The sequence below is a fragment of the Canis lupus genome, chromosome 8 (genome assembly GCF_011100685.1).
Source record: "Canis lupus familiaris isolate Mischka breed German Shepherd chromosome 8, alternate assembly UU_Cfam_GSD_1.0, whole genome shotgun sequence".
Taxonomy (NCBI): Eukaryota; Metazoa; Chordata; class Mammalia; order Carnivora; family Canidae; genus Canis; species Canis lupus.
This window is the reverse complement of record NC_049229.1, coordinates 53,940,483-53,963,226: the sequence shown is the minus strand read 5'-3', so window position 1 is coordinate 53,963,226 and position 22,744 is coordinate 53,940,483. Positions and strand designations below refer to the sequence as shown.

Sequence of the window (22,744 nt, the reverse complement as noted above, 5' to 3'; positions counted from 1 at the left end):
TGTTTACAAAATGTTTTACAGTTAATCTTCAATCACAGCCTTACGAGGTAGATGATATTTTCCTCATTCAAGAGACCAGGAAACTGGAATTCTGACCTAGGACTTCATCAGAACATAAGTAGACTGACCCAAGCCCTGTCTTGGATACAGTCGAGCACTGTTGTTCCCTCCCAGCTCCTAATGGCTGAGTAGCCAAAGCAAGCATTTAATGTCTTTTTTTTTTTTTTAAAGATTTTATTTATTTATTCATGAGAGACACACAGAGAGAAAGGCAGAGACACAGGCAGAGGGAGAAGCAGGCTCCATGCAGGGAGCCTGATGTGGGACTCGATCCCCGGTCTCCAGGATCACACCCTGGGCCGCAGGCGTCGCCAAACCACAGCACCACCAGGGCTGCCCCATTTAATGTCTTTTAAATGTGCGTGTATGTCAGAGCAGGGCTGCACTATCTGTACCTGCTGTAGACTTCTTTCTGCAAGGATGGTCACTGCTGAATGTAGTTGAGAATAAGAAATAATGCATTGGACATTAACAGGATAAGGGGACAAATACCCCCAAATGAATAAGCTCCTCCTGTATTCTCGGTAGAGAGGTATAGTCTAAGCTGGGTGTGAGAGTCAGAGCTGGAGGAAAAAGAGTTAGGTCCATGCCTTTTTTTTTTTTTTTTAAACCCTTAGCATAAAATGCATAGTGTCCACTCAGCTAAATCCACAGTAAAGAAATATGAATCTCTCTTCTTCTCTCAGTCTGCCCCTCTCACCTTCCAGGCTTTCCTTACTTAAGAAGGTAGATGAGGAGGGGGAAAAAAATGAGAGAGAGAGAGAGAGAGAGAGAGAGAATGAGTTTGGCAGGAGGATCACATCAAAGCATAGGCATCCTGAATCAAAGCTAAGGAGGCCTGGAATGATGTCTCAAACTATAAAGATGCTTCTGCTACCGTGTTAAGGGGAAAAGTGCCCAGTGGACTAATTTTGAAGACTTATGGTTTTTACAGAAAAATATATTGAGAGAATAAGCTAGTATCGATTCATATTATCCCTAGAGAGTTTTTATAAGAGAAATGAGTCAGTCAAACCATTCCTCAAATGACCTTTTAAATTCTAAGGCAAGGAAAGCTACTTCTAATTAAATGTTCAGTGCTTGTTCTAACTTGTATATTATGTCAGATTTGTGATATAGTATCTTTTGCGTATACATATAGAGATGTTGGAGTCCCTTAAGCAATCGTATGGGGTTGAAATGTATGCACCTTTAAAAATTATTTCATGGGTGAGACAGTGTGACAATCCTACAAGGTATGTACTGTTAGAGAAGACCCACATATTTTCTCGATTTGATTTCCTTGATAGTAAAAAGGAGGGGTTGTAGGAGCCAATCTCTCAAAATCTTTGAGCGATGGAACCTCATTTTTTTTTTGAATGATTATAAGATTTGTTGTAGTTTTGTTGTAGTTCTGTATTTATAAGATTTTAGCCAAGGTGAGGTTTTGGAACAGAATGCCTAATAATGACATTATTCTTAAGGGAAAAATGTGATCCATTTTATAATGCCAATTTGAGAAGTACATTGTGGCAACGATCAGGGTTGCTGACATCACGTTTACTTAATACAACTTCAAGCATTTGTTGTGAACTTATGTGCAGGATATGCAGGTTGAGATGGCTCTTTCAATCTCCAAGTGGGCTAATGAGTAATACCTACTTCACAGGATCGTTGGGAGCAAGGCTTAGTCAAATTAATACACAGAAAGCATTAAGAAAAGTGCCTGACACAGAGTAGCTGCTCAATAAATGGTGGCTGGAGTGTCATTGTCATCATTGTTATTGATCCTTATAACAACCTGTGATATTTTAGATCCTTCCCATTATAAACATGAATATCAAGTGTGGAGGTTACTACACAGAGCTAGAAGGGGGGGCTGGGCATTCTGATGGATTGTGACTCACATAGGGGACCCTTTTATAAAGCACTAATTCCTTATTATAGATCTACCTTTTACTTTTCGTGGCTCTGATTTATCAGTAGCAATTCTCTATTCTGATATGGAAAATTTCAACTACATTAAGATTTTTTAAGTACCAAATAACATATCATGGATATGCTTTAATCTAGATGTGTTATTTTTAAAAGGGTGTTCATGTATGCTTCATATGTATAAAAATTTCTAAAGCAGATTCCTAAGAAATTCCTGACAGTCCCATTCTGAATTCAAAAAAGGCTTTGGGAAAGGATACATGGCACAAGGGGACATGGCACAATAAGTCCTAGGCTTGGAGAGTCACAATATATGTTAGTATGCTAAAGATTGTGAAAAGCTACCAAAAAGAAACCTATACAGAATATTCTTCTTAACCATTGTTATACCTGTTAATATCCTGCAGAATTATATTTCATGGCATATCAGTATTGGAACTGATATAAAAATGTAAGAAAAGGTAACCTAGCCTTAGGGGTCAACTACAAGTGGAAAAAAAGATGACTAGTTCTTCAGGAATTGTGGGTGACATACCTGGTGGTGTGGTGTGATGAGTCTGGGTCTTAGATTCAGGCAGACCTGGATCTTTCACTCCCCAGCTGGCTGAGCCCTAGTCAGGTTACCTAACCCCCTAGTCTCAGTATGCTCACATGTGAAAGAAGAAGAAGGATACCGCCCTCATAAAGGCATTTGCAGGATTAAATGAGAGAAGCACCTGGTCTATAGGAGTTAGTTCCCTCCTCCTCAGCCTTGGCTCCATCTCTCCATCTCCTTCTGCTGAAATACAGACACATTGCTGAAGGATCCCGCCATTTATAAAAGCCTTCATTTCAGGATTTAGCAGAGGCTAGGCTATCAGGTAACAAGTTCTTGCATCTTCATTGGGAATCTTTTTCTAAAATCGTGATCTCTGGATACCTCTTTCAAGAATGTGTCTTGTGTCCAAGAGAAGGTTCACCAACTCTGGGAGACTGTTGAGAATCCTGTTTTCTAAAAGTTAGAGCCAAAAAAAAAAAAAAAAAAAAAAAGAGAAATTCTTTGTCTAAATCATACCCAGGGTTACCTGCTCTGGGCCTTTCCAGGATCTGCACTGAGGTTGCTTGCCCCTTGCTCTTATTTCCTATGCCAGTGTTAATGCTCAGCCACGGTGGAAACAAATTTCAGGGTTAAATTTAAAAGCATGTGCAGCACTAAAGCATTGCCTTTTCAAAGTAACCTTTGCACAAAGCTCTTGGAATCTAATTACCCGAGTGTTATTTGCCTCCCCCAAAATACCCGTGCTTGTGCAGATTGAGTTTAAAGTTCAGGAAGTATTAACAAAAGGAATCAGAAGCAAGATCTCAGGCACAGCCTCTGAAGAATCTCCCTGTCTGTGCCTGGCCTCTCCCTCCTCCTGGGTGTGCCCGCCTGGGAAGGCCAGTGAGTAACCTGCACATTTTTTTTTCCATCTTGGCCCTTCCCACCCAGACGAGAGGACGGAGTGGCAGACAGGCAGGCAGACGGCGGTGAGTCCTGTTCAAGCATGCACGGAGCATACCTCTACCTGCACCCAGGGCCTGGACCCCTCGCCACCCTTACCCCACCCCAGGAAGAGCCAGAGCCCCTGCGAGGGTCCGGAGGGGGCCTCTGCTCCCAATGGTAAGGGCTGCCAGCAGCAGGTCCACTTCATTCATTTTATTTGCTTTGGTGTTGGCTTTTCTTTTCAGTTGTGTTTAGATGGGAGACTTTCTGATGGGATTAAAGGTGTTTTGTTTTGTTTTTTTTCTTTGGTTGATTGGTTAGTTCTCAGTAGTCCCAAGACAAAGGGTTGTCTTCCCCCAGCAGGGTTTATTAGAACTTGTAACCTGATAGCCTGGCCTTGAAACAAAACTTAACATACTAATTACTTCTGGTTAGTGTAGTTTACCCTTTTGGCCCTCTTAAAAAAAAAAAAAAAAAAAAAAAGAAAAAAGAAAAAAAGACTTTACCATATAGGTTTTGAAGGAGGAAAGTGCTAAGTATTGTGGCCATTTTAATACATGGGCACTTGTACTAATTGAAAAGTAGCTTGTTACTATAGCTTTAAAATAGACCAAGATGACGTTTTGTCTCAAAAGGGGCAAACGGAAAAGCTTTTTAGAAGGATTTCAGTGCTGAATGAAAGATGCTAGCAGAGGGGTTTGAATAAGAGAGTTACAAGATAAGTTGGTCTAATTAAATATATATGAACATAGAAGTATTGAAGTCAATCTGTGGTGCTCTGAGAAGAAGAAAGTCAAATTTTCAATGTGGGATTCATGTGGTATTTAAGGGAGAAAACTGAGAGCTTTGTACAGTGTGTTGAGACTTCTTTGAGGGGAGTGTTGGAAGGCAAATGGAGCACGCTGGGAAGCAGGTTTTTTTGCATGGGGCTGGTGCCAAAGACTTCTCCCTCAATTGCTGTGGGTGAGAGTAATTCAAAGTAATCAAGCACTGCATTGTTAACAGGCTTCTGAGTTTCAAATATTTATTCTAAACACAAGCCGTTGATTGCACTGGTATTTGAGGGACTAGAGCGCTGCCTCTGGTTCCTGGCCTAGCCTAGACTTTAGTACCTGGGGAGATTTCAGGAAAAAGGTTGTAGGAAAGATAAAGCTATGTATAATGTGAATTTGATACCACACTATTATAGTGTATTTGAGATGGCCCCGTTTCTTTAGCAGCCACGAGGAATTACACTGTGGTTACGTGAGAGTGTGAGGATGCTGAGCTAAGGGGTTTTATAGGAGAATGGTGCAGAAACTGCAGTAGAAATTGCCCAAAGCTGAGGCACTCCCATGATACATGGGGAAGTTTGCCCTGTGCCCGGGTGTCCCTGCAAATGCAGCATGGCTTCATCCCTGGCACCACTCTGCAGGCAACGTAGGGATTTTCTATGAGAACAACCTGTACTTCACATAGCTAGGTTTTTAGAGCGGCAGTAAAAAATAGCCCTAAAAAGTAGTGTACCAAGGAAGATATGAAGTTGGAGGGACTGTGTGTGCGTGTGTGTATGTATGTTGAAGTGGGGGGAAGGAGCACAAGCAGGATGAAAATCCCCTTCTTAGATTGCATACCCTTTGGGGCACCTGGATGGCTCAGTCAGTCAGGCATCTGCTTTCTGCTTACGTCACCATCCCGGGGTCCTGGTATCGAGCCCCACATCGGGCTCCATGCTCTTTGGGGAGTATGCTTCTCCCTCTCTCCTGCTCCCCTCCTCCACCACTCGTGTTCTCCCTCTATCTCTTGCTCTGTCTCAAATAAATAAATAAAATCTTTAAAAAAATTGCATACTCTTCTTCTGGCATTATATCTTTTTCTGAAAAGAAATCAGTAATTCTTCATCGTCATTATCCGCATTTCTGTGCTGATAATGCCAGTAGTTTGCTTTCTTACAATTTTACTTCCCCTTAGCTAATTAATCAAAAAGCACAGTCTGACTGTAGCCCCATCAGCCAGCTCATTAAAAAACCAAGAATGCCACTTACTTTTTTGCTGAGTGAGCAGAAGATGGGGGTGGGAACCTTTCTGGTGATTTTTACCTGGCGATGTGAGATTTATATTTGTGACTCTGTTCAGTTGTGATTGAAAAACAAGCAGATGCCACTCCAAGCGCCCATGGAGTTAACAGCACTGATAGCAGTTCTAGCCTTTGTGAGCGTTTACAGTTTGGTTACTACACGTTCAGGTATAAAGCATCACTATCCCATGGGGCGCCTGAGTTGGCACAGTTGTTTAGTGTCTGACTCAGGTCATGATCTCAGGGTCATGGGTTGGAACCCTGTGTCAGGCTTCTCACCCAGCAGGGAGTCTGCTAGTGATTCTCCATCTGCCTCTGCCACTTGTGCCCTCTCTCTCTCTCAAATAAATAAATCTTTAAAACAAACAAAGAAAAACATCACTGGCCCTGCCATACCTGCTTGACCCCCGGATCCAGTGCCTGGGAGCAGAAGACAGTTTAGAAGAGAGTGGGCAGTGTTTCCTCCTATTGATAGCCTGTTCTGCACATTTTCAGAGCTTTGTAGAGTTTCTTCTCAAACTAAATTAAATGCAATATCTTCTTGAATTTGGCTTTTCTGAGGCATCTGTATGGTGAATTTAGCATTACTTTTCATTTCGTTGTGTTTTTCATGCACTCCTGTGGCTTAGTCTCTTGATCAGTGATATCAAGCAGAGTGAAAATTGGCCATATAAATGGGAACCAAATAGGCACTTAAGACAACCTTGTGTGTGAGCAGCACGTGCTTTCTCCTTGCATTTGACACATTGCTTCAAAGAGCCTCTGGGCATTACCCAGCCCTGGCCACTTCTCTGCCATCCTATGTTTTCTGGTGCTGTGATTCTTTTCCCTACCACCCCCTGCTGTCCCAAACTACACAAATAGGTGTTTAGAGAATTTAAGTAGAAATAACCAAAAAAATAAATAAATAAAAAATAGAAAGCAACACCTTAGTTGTAAGGATGCTGTAATAACTCCTGCTGCATTCCAGCCAGGCTACATACATCTTAGGGTGTGAGTAGAGGACAAAGTCGTGGATTCAGGCACTGTCCTTTCTGAGCACTTTCTAAGTAGGTACAGTGAAGCATGGTGAGTGAAATGGGGGAGTGGAGGGAGTGAAGCAGCTGGAGGCTAGAATATAATTAGCCTCAGCCTATAATCTTCAGTAAGCGCCAGTTTCCTGCTCCTCGGGGCTAGTGTGTTATTTTTTTCCTGCAATATTCCTTACGCATTGGTCCTCCTATTAATGCTGTGGAGTCCTTTGCAGGATGTAGCTCAGATCATTTAGTCACATTCATCTGTAGGCACATCCTATAAAAGAGGAGACATGGCAGAGAGACTCGCCCTGAACAAGTCCTCCTAAGGATTGCATGTCATCCACATCATCTTTAAGAACCTCAAAGGATGAGTGAAATAAGTCCATCGGAGAAGGACAAACATTGTATGATCTCATTCATTTGGGGAATATAAATAATAGTGAAAGGGAATAAAGGAGAAAGGAGAAAAAGTAAGTGGGAAATATCAGAAAGGGAGACAGAACATGGAAGACTCCTAACTCTGGGAAACAAACTAGGGGTGGTGGAAGGGGAGGAGGGCGGGGGGTGGGGGTGACTGGGTGGCGGGCACTGAAGTGGGCACTTGACAGGATGAGCACTGGGTATTATTCTGTATGTTAGGAAATTGAACACCAATAAAAAATTTATTATTAAAAAGAACCTCAAAGGATGATAAATAGTGCAGAGAAGAAATAGATATCTTTTGCTTTCCTTTGAGGCTGAGGTCTTGAGGAATAAGTTAGGTATGTGTATGCAGGCAGGAATAGAAATGAGGAATATCAGATGAAACTTCACCTTAAGGATTGTATAAATTTTTGAGATTAGGTGAAAACTTTGGCCTATACTTAGAAATCGTATTTGGCTTAAGGCAACCTTCTCTCCCTTCAGTTGTATGATAGACTTTGAAGCTAGTCTCTTGTGATAATGACTTTGTAGCTCCTCTTATCAAGAGATAGAGTCTGTTTACCCTGCCCCTGAATCTGGGCTAGGCATTGTAACTTACTCTGGCCAGTAGATTATGCAGAAGTGAAAGTGTGCATAGGTACCAGTCAGTCCCCAGTGTAGGGTCTTAAGCGGCCTCATACATTTCTGCTTGCTTACCTAGAATCTAGCCTGGTTACCCTGTGGACACTCCTAGACTCCGTTGCTGTGGCCCAGAGACCCTTGTCTCCCCAGCTGATGGTGATCTTATACCAGATATGTGATTGAGGATATCCTAGACCAGCCAGCTGACCTGACACAAGAGTGGGCCCAGCAGAGATCACATGAGCTGATCCAGAGACTCAGGAGCAATCCTTGAGTGCCTCTTGTTTCAAGCTACTGAGTTTTGGAATGGTTTCTTAGGCTAACAACAGCTAATGAATTCATGTGGTTACCTGGAGATGGTGCATCTATGTTCACATTCTGGTCTGTGTTTGTTTTTTTTTTTTAAGATTTTATTTATTTATTCATGAGAGACACAGAGAGAAGCAGAGACACAGGCAGAGGGAGGAGAAGCAGGCTCCATGTATGAGCTGGATGTGGGACTCGACCCTGTAACTCCAGTATCACGTCCTGAGCCGAAGGCAGATGCTCAACCCCTGAGCCACCCAGGCGTTCCACACATTTTGATCTGTTAACGTCCTTACAAATGCTTAGTGCAACTCAGCCTAAGAAATTCAGTAGTGCTTGGAGGGGTTCTATAAGATGGGGGGCATTTCCAATTCTTGTGATCATCAGCTTTACTTTTTTTTTTTTTTTTTAAAGATTTTATTTATTTATTCATGATAATCACAGAGAGAGAGAGGCAGAGACATAGGCAGAGGGAGAAGCAGGCTCCATGCACCGGGAGCCCAACGTGGGATTCGATCCCGGGTCTCCAGGATCCCGCCCTGAGCCAAAGGCAGGCGCCAAACCGCTGCGCCACCCAGGGATCCCCATCAGCTTTACTTTGAGGCCTTTTTAACAACACATGTCTGGGCCTTATGTCAGGTTATTCGAATCTGTAATGTAGAAAGCTCTAGTAATTGCCTAGGATTGAAAACCAATAAGCCATTGATCTTGTTGCTCCCTTCCATTACTAAAAGATGCAGAGATTCCAGTTCCTCTGTACTTAGGCAAACAGCACTCCAGTGGTTCAGAGTTCATTACTGATTTGATCTCCTTCGAGCCACATAAGTAAACTTTGTAATCATCTTGGGCAATCTACATTGACCTGATCCTAGATGGGGAAAGTTCACAGGTGCAGATTGATGGCTGCGCTTGTATGTTGTTTACTATGGTATCCTCTGAGATTTAGAACATGGTATAAGTCCATGAATAAGTCTTTGGCATTAAGGATGTAATAGGACCCTGCTTTGAGGACTTTAGAGTCTAATGGGGGAGGAAATATCAGAAATCTACTTGTTACTTAAGAAAGCAAAACAAACAATGTTTTGAACATCAAACTACAGGTGAATTTTTACTCTGGTGCCTGTATCAGTTGTTGCAACAATAATGCTACATTGCAAACAACCACAAAATCTCAGTAGCATACAGTAGTATGTTTTTATTAACCCATCTGTCTGCAGGTTAAGATGGGAAGAATTCCCAGATCTTGGCTTAGTTGGGGGTGGCTTTATTCAACATGTCCCTCAACCTTTCCCTAGGATTGGCTGTTAGCTTAGCTACATTCTCCTCATGGTGATGGCAGGCATAAAAAAGCATAAGCCACAATGAAAAAGCTCATTTCAGGCCTCCGGGTATGTCATTGATCTGTTAACATCTGTTGGTCAAAGGAAGTCACATGGTCAAATCCGTTGTCCAAGGCCAGGGAGATAGAGATTTGCAGAGAGAAACTGCAAAGTCAGGGTGAAGTTATTTCTTTAGATCATACAACATGTTTGCTACCATCATTTCTTTCTCAGGCAAAAAGAAACTAGTTTCCATCTAGTCGGATCATTTGAGACCTTTTCCTAAATCTTAGCCCAGTGTTGCAGTGGTTAAAAGAGATTTGGGTGAAAATCCCTTTCTGATGGCCCATCTGTCCCAGATTGCTTGGTGAAAAACCTTTAGCCTGTGCTCTGGTTGAGATGGGAAACTAGTGTTCTTTTTTTTTTTTTTTTTTTTTTTAAAGATTTTATTTATCTATTCATGAGAGAGACAGAGAGAGGCAGAGACACAGACAGAGGGAGAGGTAGGCTACCTGCAGGGAGCCCAATGTGGGACTCAATCCTGGGACCAGGATCATGCCCTGAGCCAAAGGCAGACGCTCAACCGCTGAGCCACCCAGGCATCCCTCTAGTGTTCTTAATAGATTGAGCTCCTTAAGTATTCTCCAGGGCAGAAACTGTTTTATAGTGTTACTAAGAATAACAACAGAGTACAGTTAACATTAAACAATAGGAGTTTGAACTGTACAAGTCCACATGTACATGGATTTTTTTACAGTACTATACATGTTTTTTCTCTTCTTTAAAAAAAAAAAACAAGATTTTATTTATTTGAGAAAGAGAGTAAGCACAATCAGGAGGAGGGGCAGAGGGAGAAGCAGACTCCACACTAAAAAGGGAGCCCAACATGGGGCTTGATCTCAGGACCCCAGAGTCACAACCTGAGCCAAAGGCAGACGCTCAACCACTGAGCCACCCAGGTGCTCCTCTTCCTTGTGGTTTTTCTTAAGGAAGGATTTCTTACTCTTAAAGTTCTCAGTAAGGCTTCTGATCAACAGGTTAGGTTACATGATGTGGGGTGTTGGCTCCCCTAACTCCCAGGTTGTTCAAAGGTCGACTGTACTTTATTTCAGGCCACTGATGTATAGGCATTGCTATTGATCATTCTGTGCCTTTGGATCTCCAGAGTGTATCAGATTTACCTCTGAAGAAACTGAGGTACAAAAGATGATGTAACTTCAATGGAACCACATCTTTTAGCTGTCAGAGATTAGTAACCTGTCCTGTTGGTTTTTCTGCTTTTGCTTGGCAATCTGATCGATGCTGCCTTGTTTTACAAAAAGCATATGAGGATATCATTACTTAATGGGTTTATCTTCCTAAGAAACCCTTCCCTCCTAGTACTTATGTTCCATGGGAAATAAAGAAGTCCAACAAGGAAGTGTTCAATACTATAAGATTTCTGCAATACAGTGTTTGGGAAATTAGCTGGATTATAAGTCCTTTCTAAATTCTCTTTGTTACTGTCTTGACCACAGAAATAAATTGGGGTGGGGACTGTTTAGATAGACGTCCTTGCAGGGTTCTTGTGACTACGCTTCTTACGTGTATTCTCTGAGCCCTCACCTGCCACTTCTGTTGCCTAGTGACTGTTCAGCGATTGCTTGCCGCGGTTCTCTGACAAACAATGTGATTTCTATTTTATGTGGAAGGCTGATGTGATTAAACAACTCATTTAAACAGATGCTTTGTAGGAGGCATGATATGATTGGAATAGGCATTTTTAGTGGAATTCTTGTCAAATTAGCCATGCAAACAATCAAATAATGACAGTGGCCCTGAATATGTAATCTGCTACAATTAATGTATAAACTGGTTATCTTTGATAAGTTGTTTCCATTCTGATGATGGCTTTGCTGAAAACCTCATGTGTCTCCCATACAGCATGAATGCTGCATTATATGTTGTTATTTGAGCAATGGTTTAATATCCTACCCCTCCTCTTGCTCAGTGCCAAGGGCCATATCTGCATTGTTTACCACTGAAAACCTAGGAGCCAGCATAAAAATCTACATAAATAGATAATGGGTGAATGCACAGGTGAGTGGATGCTAAGACCACAATATCCAGCGCCTGAGACAAGTGTAAGGTTCTTCCCAGGTGATTCTGCCCCCAGCAAGGGGCAATGAAGGGTTAATGTTCTCTTTGGGAGCTGGAGGGATTTGGATATGGATCTCAGCAGAGCGGCTTGAATCACATTCTTTCTGCTACTATAGCAACAGGTTGAGAATTCTGCAGGCTTTATCCCTGCCTCCTGCCTACGTTGGAAATGCCTGTGTGCAGGCGACTTCATTGTCTGGGGGACAATGGTTTTTTTTTGTTGTTGTTGTTTTTTGTTTTGTTCTATGATGTTTCAATGAAGCAGCTCCTTTGCAGAGACAAAGAGGCCAACACAAAGGGCTAAGAATCTTGGAGAGGCCGAGAGAGATCTTGTTTTGATTGGAGGGACATTTCCACTCTTTTGTCCCTGGAAGAGGTGTGAAGTGGGGGAGGATTTGAGGTTTAGTGGTAGTCTGTAGTATCTTTTCCTCCCTACTTCAGGAGACCTGCGCTTCAGAGAGACACCCTCTGGCAGCTTTTGGAAACCTTTCTCTTTCTATCTTTGCTTAATAAATAGGGTGGTAGTGAAGCTCTTGGATGATTGCCCATGTTGTGTTCACTTCAAAGTTTGAGAAGCCAGAGTAGCCCAGAATGTAGGTTTCTCCTTCTGTATTCAAGCAGTCCTTCCAGTCAACTCTGCATCTTTGTTGTGTGCTGAGAAGGAAGGGCAAACCGAGTCTGAGGAATGGAAGTGTTAGTCTTCACTTGGCGTAGCAGTGTTGTAAAGAGAGGAATGAAGATGGGGAAGCTGCTGAGGAGAAGTGCTTAGGCCGTATTAGCTTGCCAGGAGGTGTCGCGGGCATTCAGAAACTGCTCTGCCTGTGAACTCTGGGCTGCTTCTCACGTGGGGTTAAGCTTAGAGTTTAAGGCTAATTGTAGTTCCTGTTGGGCTAATGGCTCAAGTCATAGACCTTAAATATCACCTTGGATTGATTGGGCCGCATTGCCACAGTACTGTTTTCACTTTGCACACAGATGGGGAAATCTGCCTGGTTCCCTCTTTGTCCCTGGGTTACAAAAACATTTTGGTTGGAAGTACCCAAACCTATCCAGCCATTCTGCAGAAGCAGAACGAGTTCTTTTATTAAAACTTTGATTTCAGGGGTGACTGGATGGCTCAGTGGGTTAAACTGACTCTTGGTTTCGGCTCAGGTGGTGATCTCAAGGTGGTGAGATTGAGGCATTGGGCTCTGGGCTCCAGGCTGAGCTTGGATTCTCCCTCTCCCTTGCACCTGATTCCTCTCCCCACCCCCATCACCCCTACTTCTCTTGTTTGTGTGCACATGTGTTCTCTCTCTCTCTCAGATAAAACCTTAGACAACTAAAATTTAAAAGTTCGCTTTTAAAAATCTTTTATCACCAACCTACTACATACCATTTGAATATGGGATAAGCTCTTGCTCTTTAAGTCTCAGAGTTCCCTCGGCCCTGCTACTTAAGTCTGGCATGGGCACTGAAACTGCCGTTCTTGTGATATAATCCTGAGGGTTTTAGGCTGGGAGCCAGCAGCCCCTGGGGTCTAGTCCTAGTCCCAGTGGCCTTGAGAAGCTCCTGTGGGGATTTCAGTCCATTGTGTGTGGAATGAAAGATGTGGATAACAATGCTAGCATGTCCTTCACATCTCTCCTACATATAAAAAAAGTGGTACTCCAATTGTTTGACAAGTAGAAAAAAGCCTTTGCTTTGTTGAAGATCTTATAATTTGCAGCTCCCTTTACTCCTCCTCATGCTTCAGGTCTCTTCTTAAGTGTTGCTTCCTCAGGGAAGCCTTTTCCAGACCTATCCCAGGCTAGAGCAGGACTCCAGGCATATGCTCCCTGCTAAGGGTGTTCTCTTATTTCATCACACTTAGCACAGTTTGTAATGATGCATTTCTTTGAGGGGCTGTTTTTTTGTTTTTATCAATTTTCTTTCTCATTCTGAGACTCAGGATTCTGGGAGGCAAGCTCCCAGTCTGGTTTGTTCACCATTGACTTTGCATAGGAGCCACTCAGTAAACATTTGCTGAAGACTCAACAATGCTGCATTAGCCTTTCCGGAGGATACAAAGATGATTCCATGACAGTCTCTGCCCTTAAGGATCTTCAGATTTACTTTTCCTGTTTCTCTATCATCCCACTGCATACCCAAAATAGGCTGCAAGAAATTGAAACAAAAATCCCTGAGCTCTTGTCATTAATCTGATCACGAGATAGGCTTTAGTTTTCCTTGATTGGACTGGTTAGTTTTTTTTGAGACAGAATTCATGAACTGAAGCAAGGTCCTGGACAGAGGTTCTAGGATGGAAGGTGGACTGGATAAAAAAAAAAAGAGAGAGAAAGAGGGATGGAGAAATAAGGAAGAGAATAAGACAGCAAGAAGAGCATTGAAATCCTAGGGTTCTGTCTTTTAATTAACTTGCCTGTGAGTGTCTTTTTTGACTGATAAGCTTTATAAGGAAGGACATGTTTCTTAAACAGAATTCCCACCTAAAGTGTTGAGTAATGGAAACACAGAGTTTGCAACCGAAAGGTGATCATCAGCACACAAAAAGTTGACCGGGCTCCAGAAATCTCTTTGCATTTTAAAACCAGAAGGATACTGATTTCTAAGAGGATTGGCGGGTTCCTGTAAACCAGTACAGTTATGATCAATACAGGTGTTTGCACCATGAAACTAGAGCTAGCCATTGCACATTTAAGCAGCAAGCCTAGACTAGATGCTGCCGGGAGCGAAAAACAGGAATTCCTTAGGTTGGAGGATGATGGGTATTCATCAACCAGGTACAGGAGGCGTGAAGGGAAGTTGATTGAATTAGAAAATACAATTGCTTTTGGCCTGAGTTTGCAGTTTGTAGGGGGATGACTTAGGGGAGTTTTACTGATTAAGTTTCTACAGAAAGCATGAAATCTCTAGCTTCAAAAAGCCAAATAGCTTCAATTTATCTTGAGAACGGGTATAGGTGGAAAGTATGGACAGTTGAGAGAAGGTAAAATTTCTCTTCTGGCTCCTCTTCTTAGAGAGTTCCACTTTCATGGCAGAGGACAGCCTTTGCCTGCATAGTTGTCCCAGCTTCTGTTTCTCACCAAAACCCTTTGCCTGCCTTTATGCTTGGTCCACTCGGGAGCTTAGATCCCAGTCAGACCATATCCCTCCCAAAGCCATTCCAGGAAGAAAAGAATGACTCAAACAATCACATAATCTCTCTTCTTTATGAGGAGGAAGGAATTTTAGCCAAGAATGCAAGGTGTGCCTGTGGGCTTTGCGCCTACACACCCCCACCCCCACACATGTCCATTCTGCTTTTTCACTTACTTGGACGGAGACAGTATGGTATACCATGTTGGCCAAAGGCCAGGAAATAACTGCGTGAGGTTGACAAGTAGCCAAGACATCAGGCTTATGGGTCTCACTAGGCAATGTTAATTGGCTCCTCCTTCATTTACAAAAATATACTCAACAAAGATAGTATGTGGGAACGTGGTGCTTTCCTATCTGATGTCCCTCTGCGAGTTAGTTCCAAAGAAGGTCTGCTCCAAGCAGTCTCTTGGTTTCCCTAGGAATTTGCCCCTTTCTAAAAGCACTTTCACACAGTTCTTTACAAAGCAAATCCCTTTGTTTTCAGTGGCAAAGCTTCTCTTAAATCTCCACTCTACCACTTCCTACCTGTACAGCTTGGGCATGTTATCCAACCTCTCTGTTGCCTCATTTACTTCATCTTTATGTGGAGTCAATAATGTCTCTCTCATGGGAGACTTGTGGGAAGCAAATAAGATCATCTAAGGAAAGTTTTTGCACAGTGCCTGGCACACAGTGTGCATTTAAAAGTTGTCACTGTTTTTAATCTGACAATGAGATTTCAGCCTATTCTCTTCTTCTTTGCTCCTTCAGGGTTAGAAACACCCCCTTGACATTTGGTAACCCTCAATATCTGGGTTCTATTCTGGTGTGGGGAGAGAAGAGCAGAGCGAGAGAGATGGTTGGGCAGGAGTGAGGTGATGGAGACCTGTGCCCCTGTTCTTCTACTCTTCTTGCATTGCTCTTTCCATTATACCATACTGATTCTTTACCTGTTGATGGCCGGATACAAAGGTAGGTGTTGTGCAGAAAGGAATGTGGATTCAGCTGTGTCTTCTAGGAGGTGGTAATCTGAGTTCTAGATTCTAGTTCTAGGTAATCTAAGTTCTAGTTCTAGGTCTTTTACCTGTTCTCTGAGTATGCAACATGTCTTGCTGTTTAGCTAAAATCCTAGCTCAAACCCACCCCAGGAACTAATGTCTAATACAAACAAGCACTGTAGGGATACCAGTGGTACTAGTATGATGATCATGGTCATGGAAGACAGGAGTAGTCATTGAAGCATTTGGCATTTAGAGAGAAACACTTTTAAAAAGCCAAAGAGCAGGTCGAGTATCAAGCTTTCTGAGCTGTCCAATCTTTCTAGACTCAGGCTCAACAGGAAGGAATATGAACTGCTGGACCTGGAAAGAAGGCCCAGGAGAAAGGAAACAGGAACTCCCCTGTCCAGCTCCTCTATGAGACAGCGGTCATTAGAGTGCAGCTGAGTAGCATGGCCAGGGCCCTGAGCTTCTGTAGCTCTCGTCTTCCTGACCCACAAAGTACAGGTGATGATCAGACGTTTGCTAACATATATAAAGCACATGGCTTTAGGTGCTGGCATAAATTAAATACTCAGGAAATATTAGCCATGATTGGCTTAAGAATACCTCCTGGCTCTTCTGCAGTTTGGATGCCAGTTGTGCTCCCCAGTTCAACATAACTTCAACTTCCCCACTTGTTTAATGCTGCCTACTGCTCACATGTTGACCACAGTTAGCAGGGAGGAGGTGCCCTGTCTGTGGCTCTGGGTAGTCTTGACAGTTTGTAAGTTGGAATGAAATGAGCCTTCTCAAGTGTTCAGAGATACTGTCGTGTCGTTACCATAGATGGTGAGGCTGAGCCTATGGCCAGCAGGCTCATCACGCAATGAGCAGGAAGCTCTCTGGTAATGACTGCAGAATGGCACTGTATATATTTTTATTTTTAACATGAATTCATATTTTATTATTTCTTGCATTTGTCTCATCAAAGCAATGTTTTATTCTTCATTCTGGGGAAAGTGGGGTCACTTCCATTGCTATCTCTCACAATAAAAAAGTGGAAGAGTGGGTATAGATTATACAGTTTTAACACTAGACAAATTCAGGGTTATCTAATCCAAGCCCCCCAGTGGTACAGATGTGGAAATTGAGCCCCAATGATATATTTTTTTAAAGATTTTATTTATTTATTCATGAGAGACAGAGAGAGAGAGGGAGAGACACAGGCAGAGGGAGAAAGCAGGCTCCATGCAGGGAGCCCGATGTGGGATTCGATCCCGGGACTCCAGGATCATGCCCTGGGCCTAAGGCAGACGCCAAACCGCTGAGCCACCCAGGGATCCCCGAGCCCCAAGGATATTAAATGAATTCTCTGCTGGCAGAAGGACTGGTCTTCCAACCCTAGTTCAGGGTCCTCTATGTGTGCTTTTTGGTTTATTGCTCTTCCAAAGTGACCATGGACATCAAACGATATGAGAGCCATTGTTTTTGGGATGTAAAGGTGCTCATCTCTGTGGAGGATTCTCAAACAAGATAATAACACCTTTGACCCAGTCTCTTCCTGTCTTTGGCACATTATCCCTGACTAGCCATGAAAATACACATCTATTACACGAAAGAGGCAGTGGTGACAGAATGAACAGTTCCTGTTTTTCTCGTCTGAAGGAGAACTTGGCCACTAAATCTGTGCTCTTACAGAGTCATGATCAAAACAGATTCAGATCCCTAAACTGTAAACATGGTCCAGAGGATTGATTGAAGGATATCCATCTATTGAATATCCATCCTCTATGGAACCTCATCCTCTAGCTCTGTAATTCAAAGAAAAGGTCAGATCTACAGAGCATAAGACATGGATATTTATGAATAGATTTTCTCGAGGATGATTGGTTATGTGATTTTTAAGTCTTTTAACTAAGGAAAATTTTAAGATATATAGATAAACAAAATAGAGAAGGTATTTGGAGAAAATACACACACACTCAAGATAGCAATTATTCAAAACCAAGATACAACAAATTATAGAATTATCTAGACTAGACTTAATTTTTCTCTTGATCTATATAGATTATCTTCTTAGTGGTTTAGATGCAACATTTGACATTTCCTTCTTCATTTAAAGCCAATAATTACTTACCTATCAAGGAGCTGCTATGCATCAAACACCATAATGATGCTTTTTGTGAGATCTCATTTAATTTGCATAGTACTGTGAGGTAGGTGTGATTTTTCTCATTTTATTGATAAGGACGCTAAGGGGTCAAGGTAGATTTTTTAGGTGGTTGATGACCTATTTCTGTTCCTATGGAAGTAGAGCACAGTAAGGTTTTAGGCAACTACCAAGGAAAGGTTGTTAATCAGGTTCCTGAACTAAATAAAGCTTGACTATCAGAAGACCAGTCTGTTCTATCTGACTAGCACCACCCTAGAAACTGCCCTCTGAATTTTGAAGATGCAGCCTATTAAAGCAGCCATTGTGCCCCTGATCTTCCCATAGTCCCTTAGTGTATATGACTATGGGTAAAAGAAGACTTCTGGGTGAGTCTGGTTTCCTTGGAGAACTTCTTTTTCCTCTTTCAGTTCTTTCAATTTTCCCTGCACCAGTAGCTCCCCTTTCTTCATGGGCTCCTTCATGGGCATTGCTAGGGATGGATTCAGAGTTAGAGCATGAGGATCTAGGTTCTCCAACACCAAGAGGCACAGCTGTGAGTAAATGCTCCAACTTTAGTACTTGGACTCTATAATTGTGTTTTGTTCTTAGAGTCTTTTTAAAAATAATTTCTAGGTCTTAAAAATAAATAATTTTTAAAAAACAATTTCTGGGTCTGAGCTGGATTACATAATTCCAGAGACATTGCAAGTCTTATCACTCCCTAATGGTGATGCCTAAAATTGGTAAACTTTTTTTGTGAAGTCCTTTCAGAACCAATTTACATTCAGCAGACAAAAGTCATTCTCTTTCTTTAGTCACAGTAATAAAAGCTAAAGATATAATAGCTTCAGATACGGTATCTCATTTACCAACCACACCCATCAGAAAGACTATTAGTCCCTCCTAATGTATAAGGAAATTGAGACTCAAGTAAACTGTCATGTGTTCCAGGAAGTATCTAGAATACAGATTTCTCTAACTCCAAAGCTCACACTGGGTTGTGTTGTCCCTTTTTTTAAAAAAGGAAATATATTTATAGAAATTTACACACCAGCTTTGACTCTGAGTCTTGAATGTTTTTGAGAAATCAAACCCAGTTAACCTCAAGGAAGGAAGATTTGCCACCACTAAGGTCATGCTGAAGAAAACACCATAGTTTCTAGAAACATTTCCAAAAGCTACAATCCAGAAAGGCCTAATGTTAAAATTGCATGAATGCAATGTGTGTATAACTTGCCAGGTCAGATTCATTTGGAGGTGTAATTTCTGTTTGTTTTTTAAAAATCTCCCTTGTTAATGTTGACCCATGTTCTTATTTTGTGAAACGTAAGGGTCTGAGCACCTGATTATTGAGATGATTCCCCAAACACCCTTCCAGCTATAACAGTATTTCTATAGATTGTCACTACCTTCTGCCATGCTGTCTATTCAGGATAATTTAATTTTTAGAAGTGTTCCTTATTTAAATAATATTCTACACAAAGTATTGTTTGCTCTCCCACTTATCAGTACTCCTTATTATAGCCATCAGCCAAAAAAGATAGTAATTATCATTCTTAGGCACAGCTGCAGAGCTGTCTTTGCTGGATACCTTAAGGAGATAATGCTCTATTGTACCTTTTTATTGTCTGCTTTATTGGAGAATGTGCAGTTGTAGCTAGATTTCCCCTTCTTCATTTTCGTGGGACCCAATGATTTGAAATGCTGTTGTTTTTCCTAATGTGAGAGTCATTGCAGAACCAACCCTGGGATGTTAGAAAGGTCATCGTTTCTAAAAATCATACTTCAGTCTTGAAAGGATGAAGACTAAGTTTCAAGAAGGTGAAAGTTCTTGTTTGCACAGTGTGACTAGTCAAGCTTTACTTTTGTGCTTAGTGACATACATAAAAATGTATGGTTGTCAATATAGAGAGAGTGAATGAAGGAATCAGTAGGATCCTTTGGTTGTAAGCAACAGGAATAGACTCTGGCTAATTAGGAATTTTTATATTTTTTTTATTTTAAGATTTTGTTTATTCATGAGAGACAGGCAGAGACACAGGCGGAGGGAGAAGCAGGCTCTCTGCAGGAAACCCGATGCAGAACTCCACGGGGGCGGGGAGGGGAGATCCCTGGGTGGCTCAGCGGTTTAGTGCCTGCCTTCGGCCCAGGGTGTGATCCTGGAGTCCCGGGATCAAGTCCCATATCGGGCTCCCTACATGGAACCTGCTTCTCCCTCTGCCTGTGTCTCTGCTTCTCTGTGTGTCTCTCATGAATAATGAATAAATAAATAAAATCTTTAAAAAAACAAAAAAACAGAACTTGATCCAAGGACCCTGGGATCACGCCTTGAGCCAAAGTATCTCTTCTCACAACATAGCTTGCTTTTAACTACCTGAATAGTACCTACTGGTAAACAGATAGTCTTAATTTCAATGTACTCTAATTTATCAAATTTTTCCTTTATAGTTAGAACTTTTTGAGTCTTGTTTGAACTGCATGTTTTAGGAGCTGCCTTCTTAGAGACTGACTGGTGGGGCTGCCAGGCAAGGCCCTAACCTCCCCAAAGCCACACAAGCTAATAAGCTAAGCCACCACAAAGCTCTTTCTTTGGAATTTTACTCTTTAGGAAAGGAAATGAAACTGAAAATGGTAGACAGCACTAGAAGAAACCATCTGAGAGTCCTTGCCAGAGACCCAGATTCTGTTCTTCCCCACTTGCTGAGTATGGCTTTTTAGCTTGATTTCTGCTTTTCTTTCAGTTCTTTGAGCACACTCTTCCCCTGGCCCTCCATATCCTTCCAATAAACTCTCCTTCTAAAAAAAATTTCTAGGGGCATCTGGGTGGCTCAGTGGTTGAGCATCTACCTTTGGCTCAAGGTGTGATACAATAGATTTATCTGACAGAGAACTCCCATCTGGAATATATAAGGAGCTCCTACACATCAACTCCAAAACAGCAGACCACCCAGTGGAAAGGTACTCGCAAAAGAAGATATCCAAATACCTAGCAGGTGTACAACTTCATAGGCATGAGTGAAAGCCCAAATAAAACCACAATATGACACTACTATACACCTACCATCATAGCTAGAATGACATGGGGACACCTGGGTGGCTCATTTGGTTAAGCATCTGGCACTTGGTTTTGGCTCAAGTCATGATCTCATGGGTTGTGAGATGGAGCCCTATGTTGGGCTCCACACTCGTCAGAGAGTCTGCTTGAAGATTCTCTCCCTTTACCTTCTCCCCAACTCATAGGCATGTGCATGTGCATGTGTCCACGTACACACACACTCTCAAATAATCTTAAATAAATAAATAAAATGAAAATGACAGACAATATTAGGTGTTGGCAAGGATTTACAGTGAGCAGAACTCTCAAACACTGCAGATGGGAATGTAAGTTGGTATGGTTAACTTTGTATACTACTGACATAACAATTTCATACCTGGTTACGTACTCAAGAAAAATGCATGCATATTATGTACCAAAAGGCACATATAAGAATGTTCACAGAACACTAGCTATAGTTAATGAAATCTGGAGTTTATCAACTGTCCATCCACACCAGAATGGGGAAATCATATCACATCCATACACATCAACACAGAAAATTCAATATGATATAGAAATGCAAATTAACACACCACATGCAGTAAGGTGACTCCTATGACTATGAAGAAGACATACAATTTCATTTATATAAAGTTCAGTAATAAATAAATTAATACATGATGTGAAGAGTCAGGATAGCCAATACCCTGAGGGAGTTAGGGGTGCAGTTAGTGACTAGAAGGGGGCAGTAAGGGGTTTTCTGGATGCTGATCATGTTCTGTTTCTTGATCTGTGTATGAGTTATCCAGGTGTCTTCATTTTGTAAAAATCCATTCAGCTTAATTAAAATTTTTTTTCTCATGCTGTCTACATTGATGCTTTGAGATAGTTCTTCTGAGTTTGAGGGTTCCTTCTTGCATCAAATGAGTGAGGACTCAAAGTAGGGAGGAAATATAAAAGGTATTTGTCAGTTAGAAAGTCACAAACAGGTTACTTTCCTATAATCAGGAGAAAGAAAAACCTACTGATAGCAGGAAGAAGCAAGAGTCTTCTAGGGTCTGGCATTTGATGAGATAGATATTTAGTTACTGGCATTTTCATTGTTTTTCCATGGCAGGAACATATAGCAGAGACTTGGGAACACACATGCCTGCAGCCAAGTTACTCTTATGTCCCATAACTATGTTGCTTGCATGACTGTTGTTGCCACAGTAGTTGGCTATGCCCCCAGACAAATGGGGGTGCTGGTCCCCAGACAAATGGGCGTGCTGGTCTCTTCCCACATATCTTTATCCCAGTCTTCCTTGCCAGGAGGGTACTGCCATGTGTTCTCAGCCAGCATCTCTTGTCCAAGGTTCCTGGTTTGGTTGACAACAAACATCCTGCTCAATATAACTTTTATCTTCACAGCTTGAGATATCATGACCGATTTTGGCCCAGGGAACCTAGTGGTGTGAGTGTTGAAGGGACAAATAACCAATTTGTTTGTGACATCAGGATGATTCTTTCTCCTCTTGATAAAATAACAAGGAAGCCTGCAGACCCTGATCTGGTGGTTTTTACCATACAGGGGAATTGTAATAGCTTTTCAGGGTCCAGGGAATTGATGTTAAGTTTCTTCAGTGTTGGAAATAAAGGAGCTGAGTCCAAGTGCATGGTTGAGACACGCTCTCCCCATAGTCGCTTTTTTCCCTATGTCCAAAATGCATTAAACTTTAAATATGTGGTTTATGTTGTCTTTTCTCTGTGTGTGTCTTATCTTGAATAAAAAATATCTGAAAAGAGAACAGGGTAATGAAAGACCTCCCGATTCATGCATGCCTTGGAGTAACAATGCTTGGGTTGAATCCTGACTCTCTCTCCCTAACTATATGACCTTGGGCCTCAGTTTTGTCACTTATAGAAGGAAGAAAGTAGCAGTACCTACCTCTCTGGGTTGTTGGCTGGATTAAATGAGTTAATCCAGGTAAAGTGCTTATTACAGCACCAGGTAGACAGAAAACAGAAAGTAACTGTTAGGTACATATATTGTAGAGTCATCTTTCCATGCTAAGTGTGCTGGGGGATATAAAGAAGTGTAAAACCCAGGCCTCAAAGAGCTTATAACAATCATAATTAGACAGACAAGATATGGGGCAGCCTGGGTGGCTCAGTGGTGTA

General features: G+C 41.9%; 1 protein-coding gene across 3 annotated transcripts in view; it reads left to right on the top strand.

Annotated features, from left to right (window-relative positions):
- The window catches only part of STON2 (stonin 2), a 144,876-nt gene that overhangs the window by 80,297 nt on the left and 41,835 nt on the right, over positions 1–22,744 (top strand). For 2 of the 3 annotated variants that reach the window (XM_038545481.1, XM_038545480.1), the window contains one exon: positions 3,443–3,613. The exons of the other annotated variant lie outside the window; for it this stretch is intronic. In XM_038545481.1, the coding sequence (XP_038401409.1) occupies positions 3,443–3,613 (171 nt within the window). The remainder of the gene's footprint in view (positions 1–3,442; positions 3,614–22,744) is intronic. 3 annotated transcript variants of the gene reach the window in all.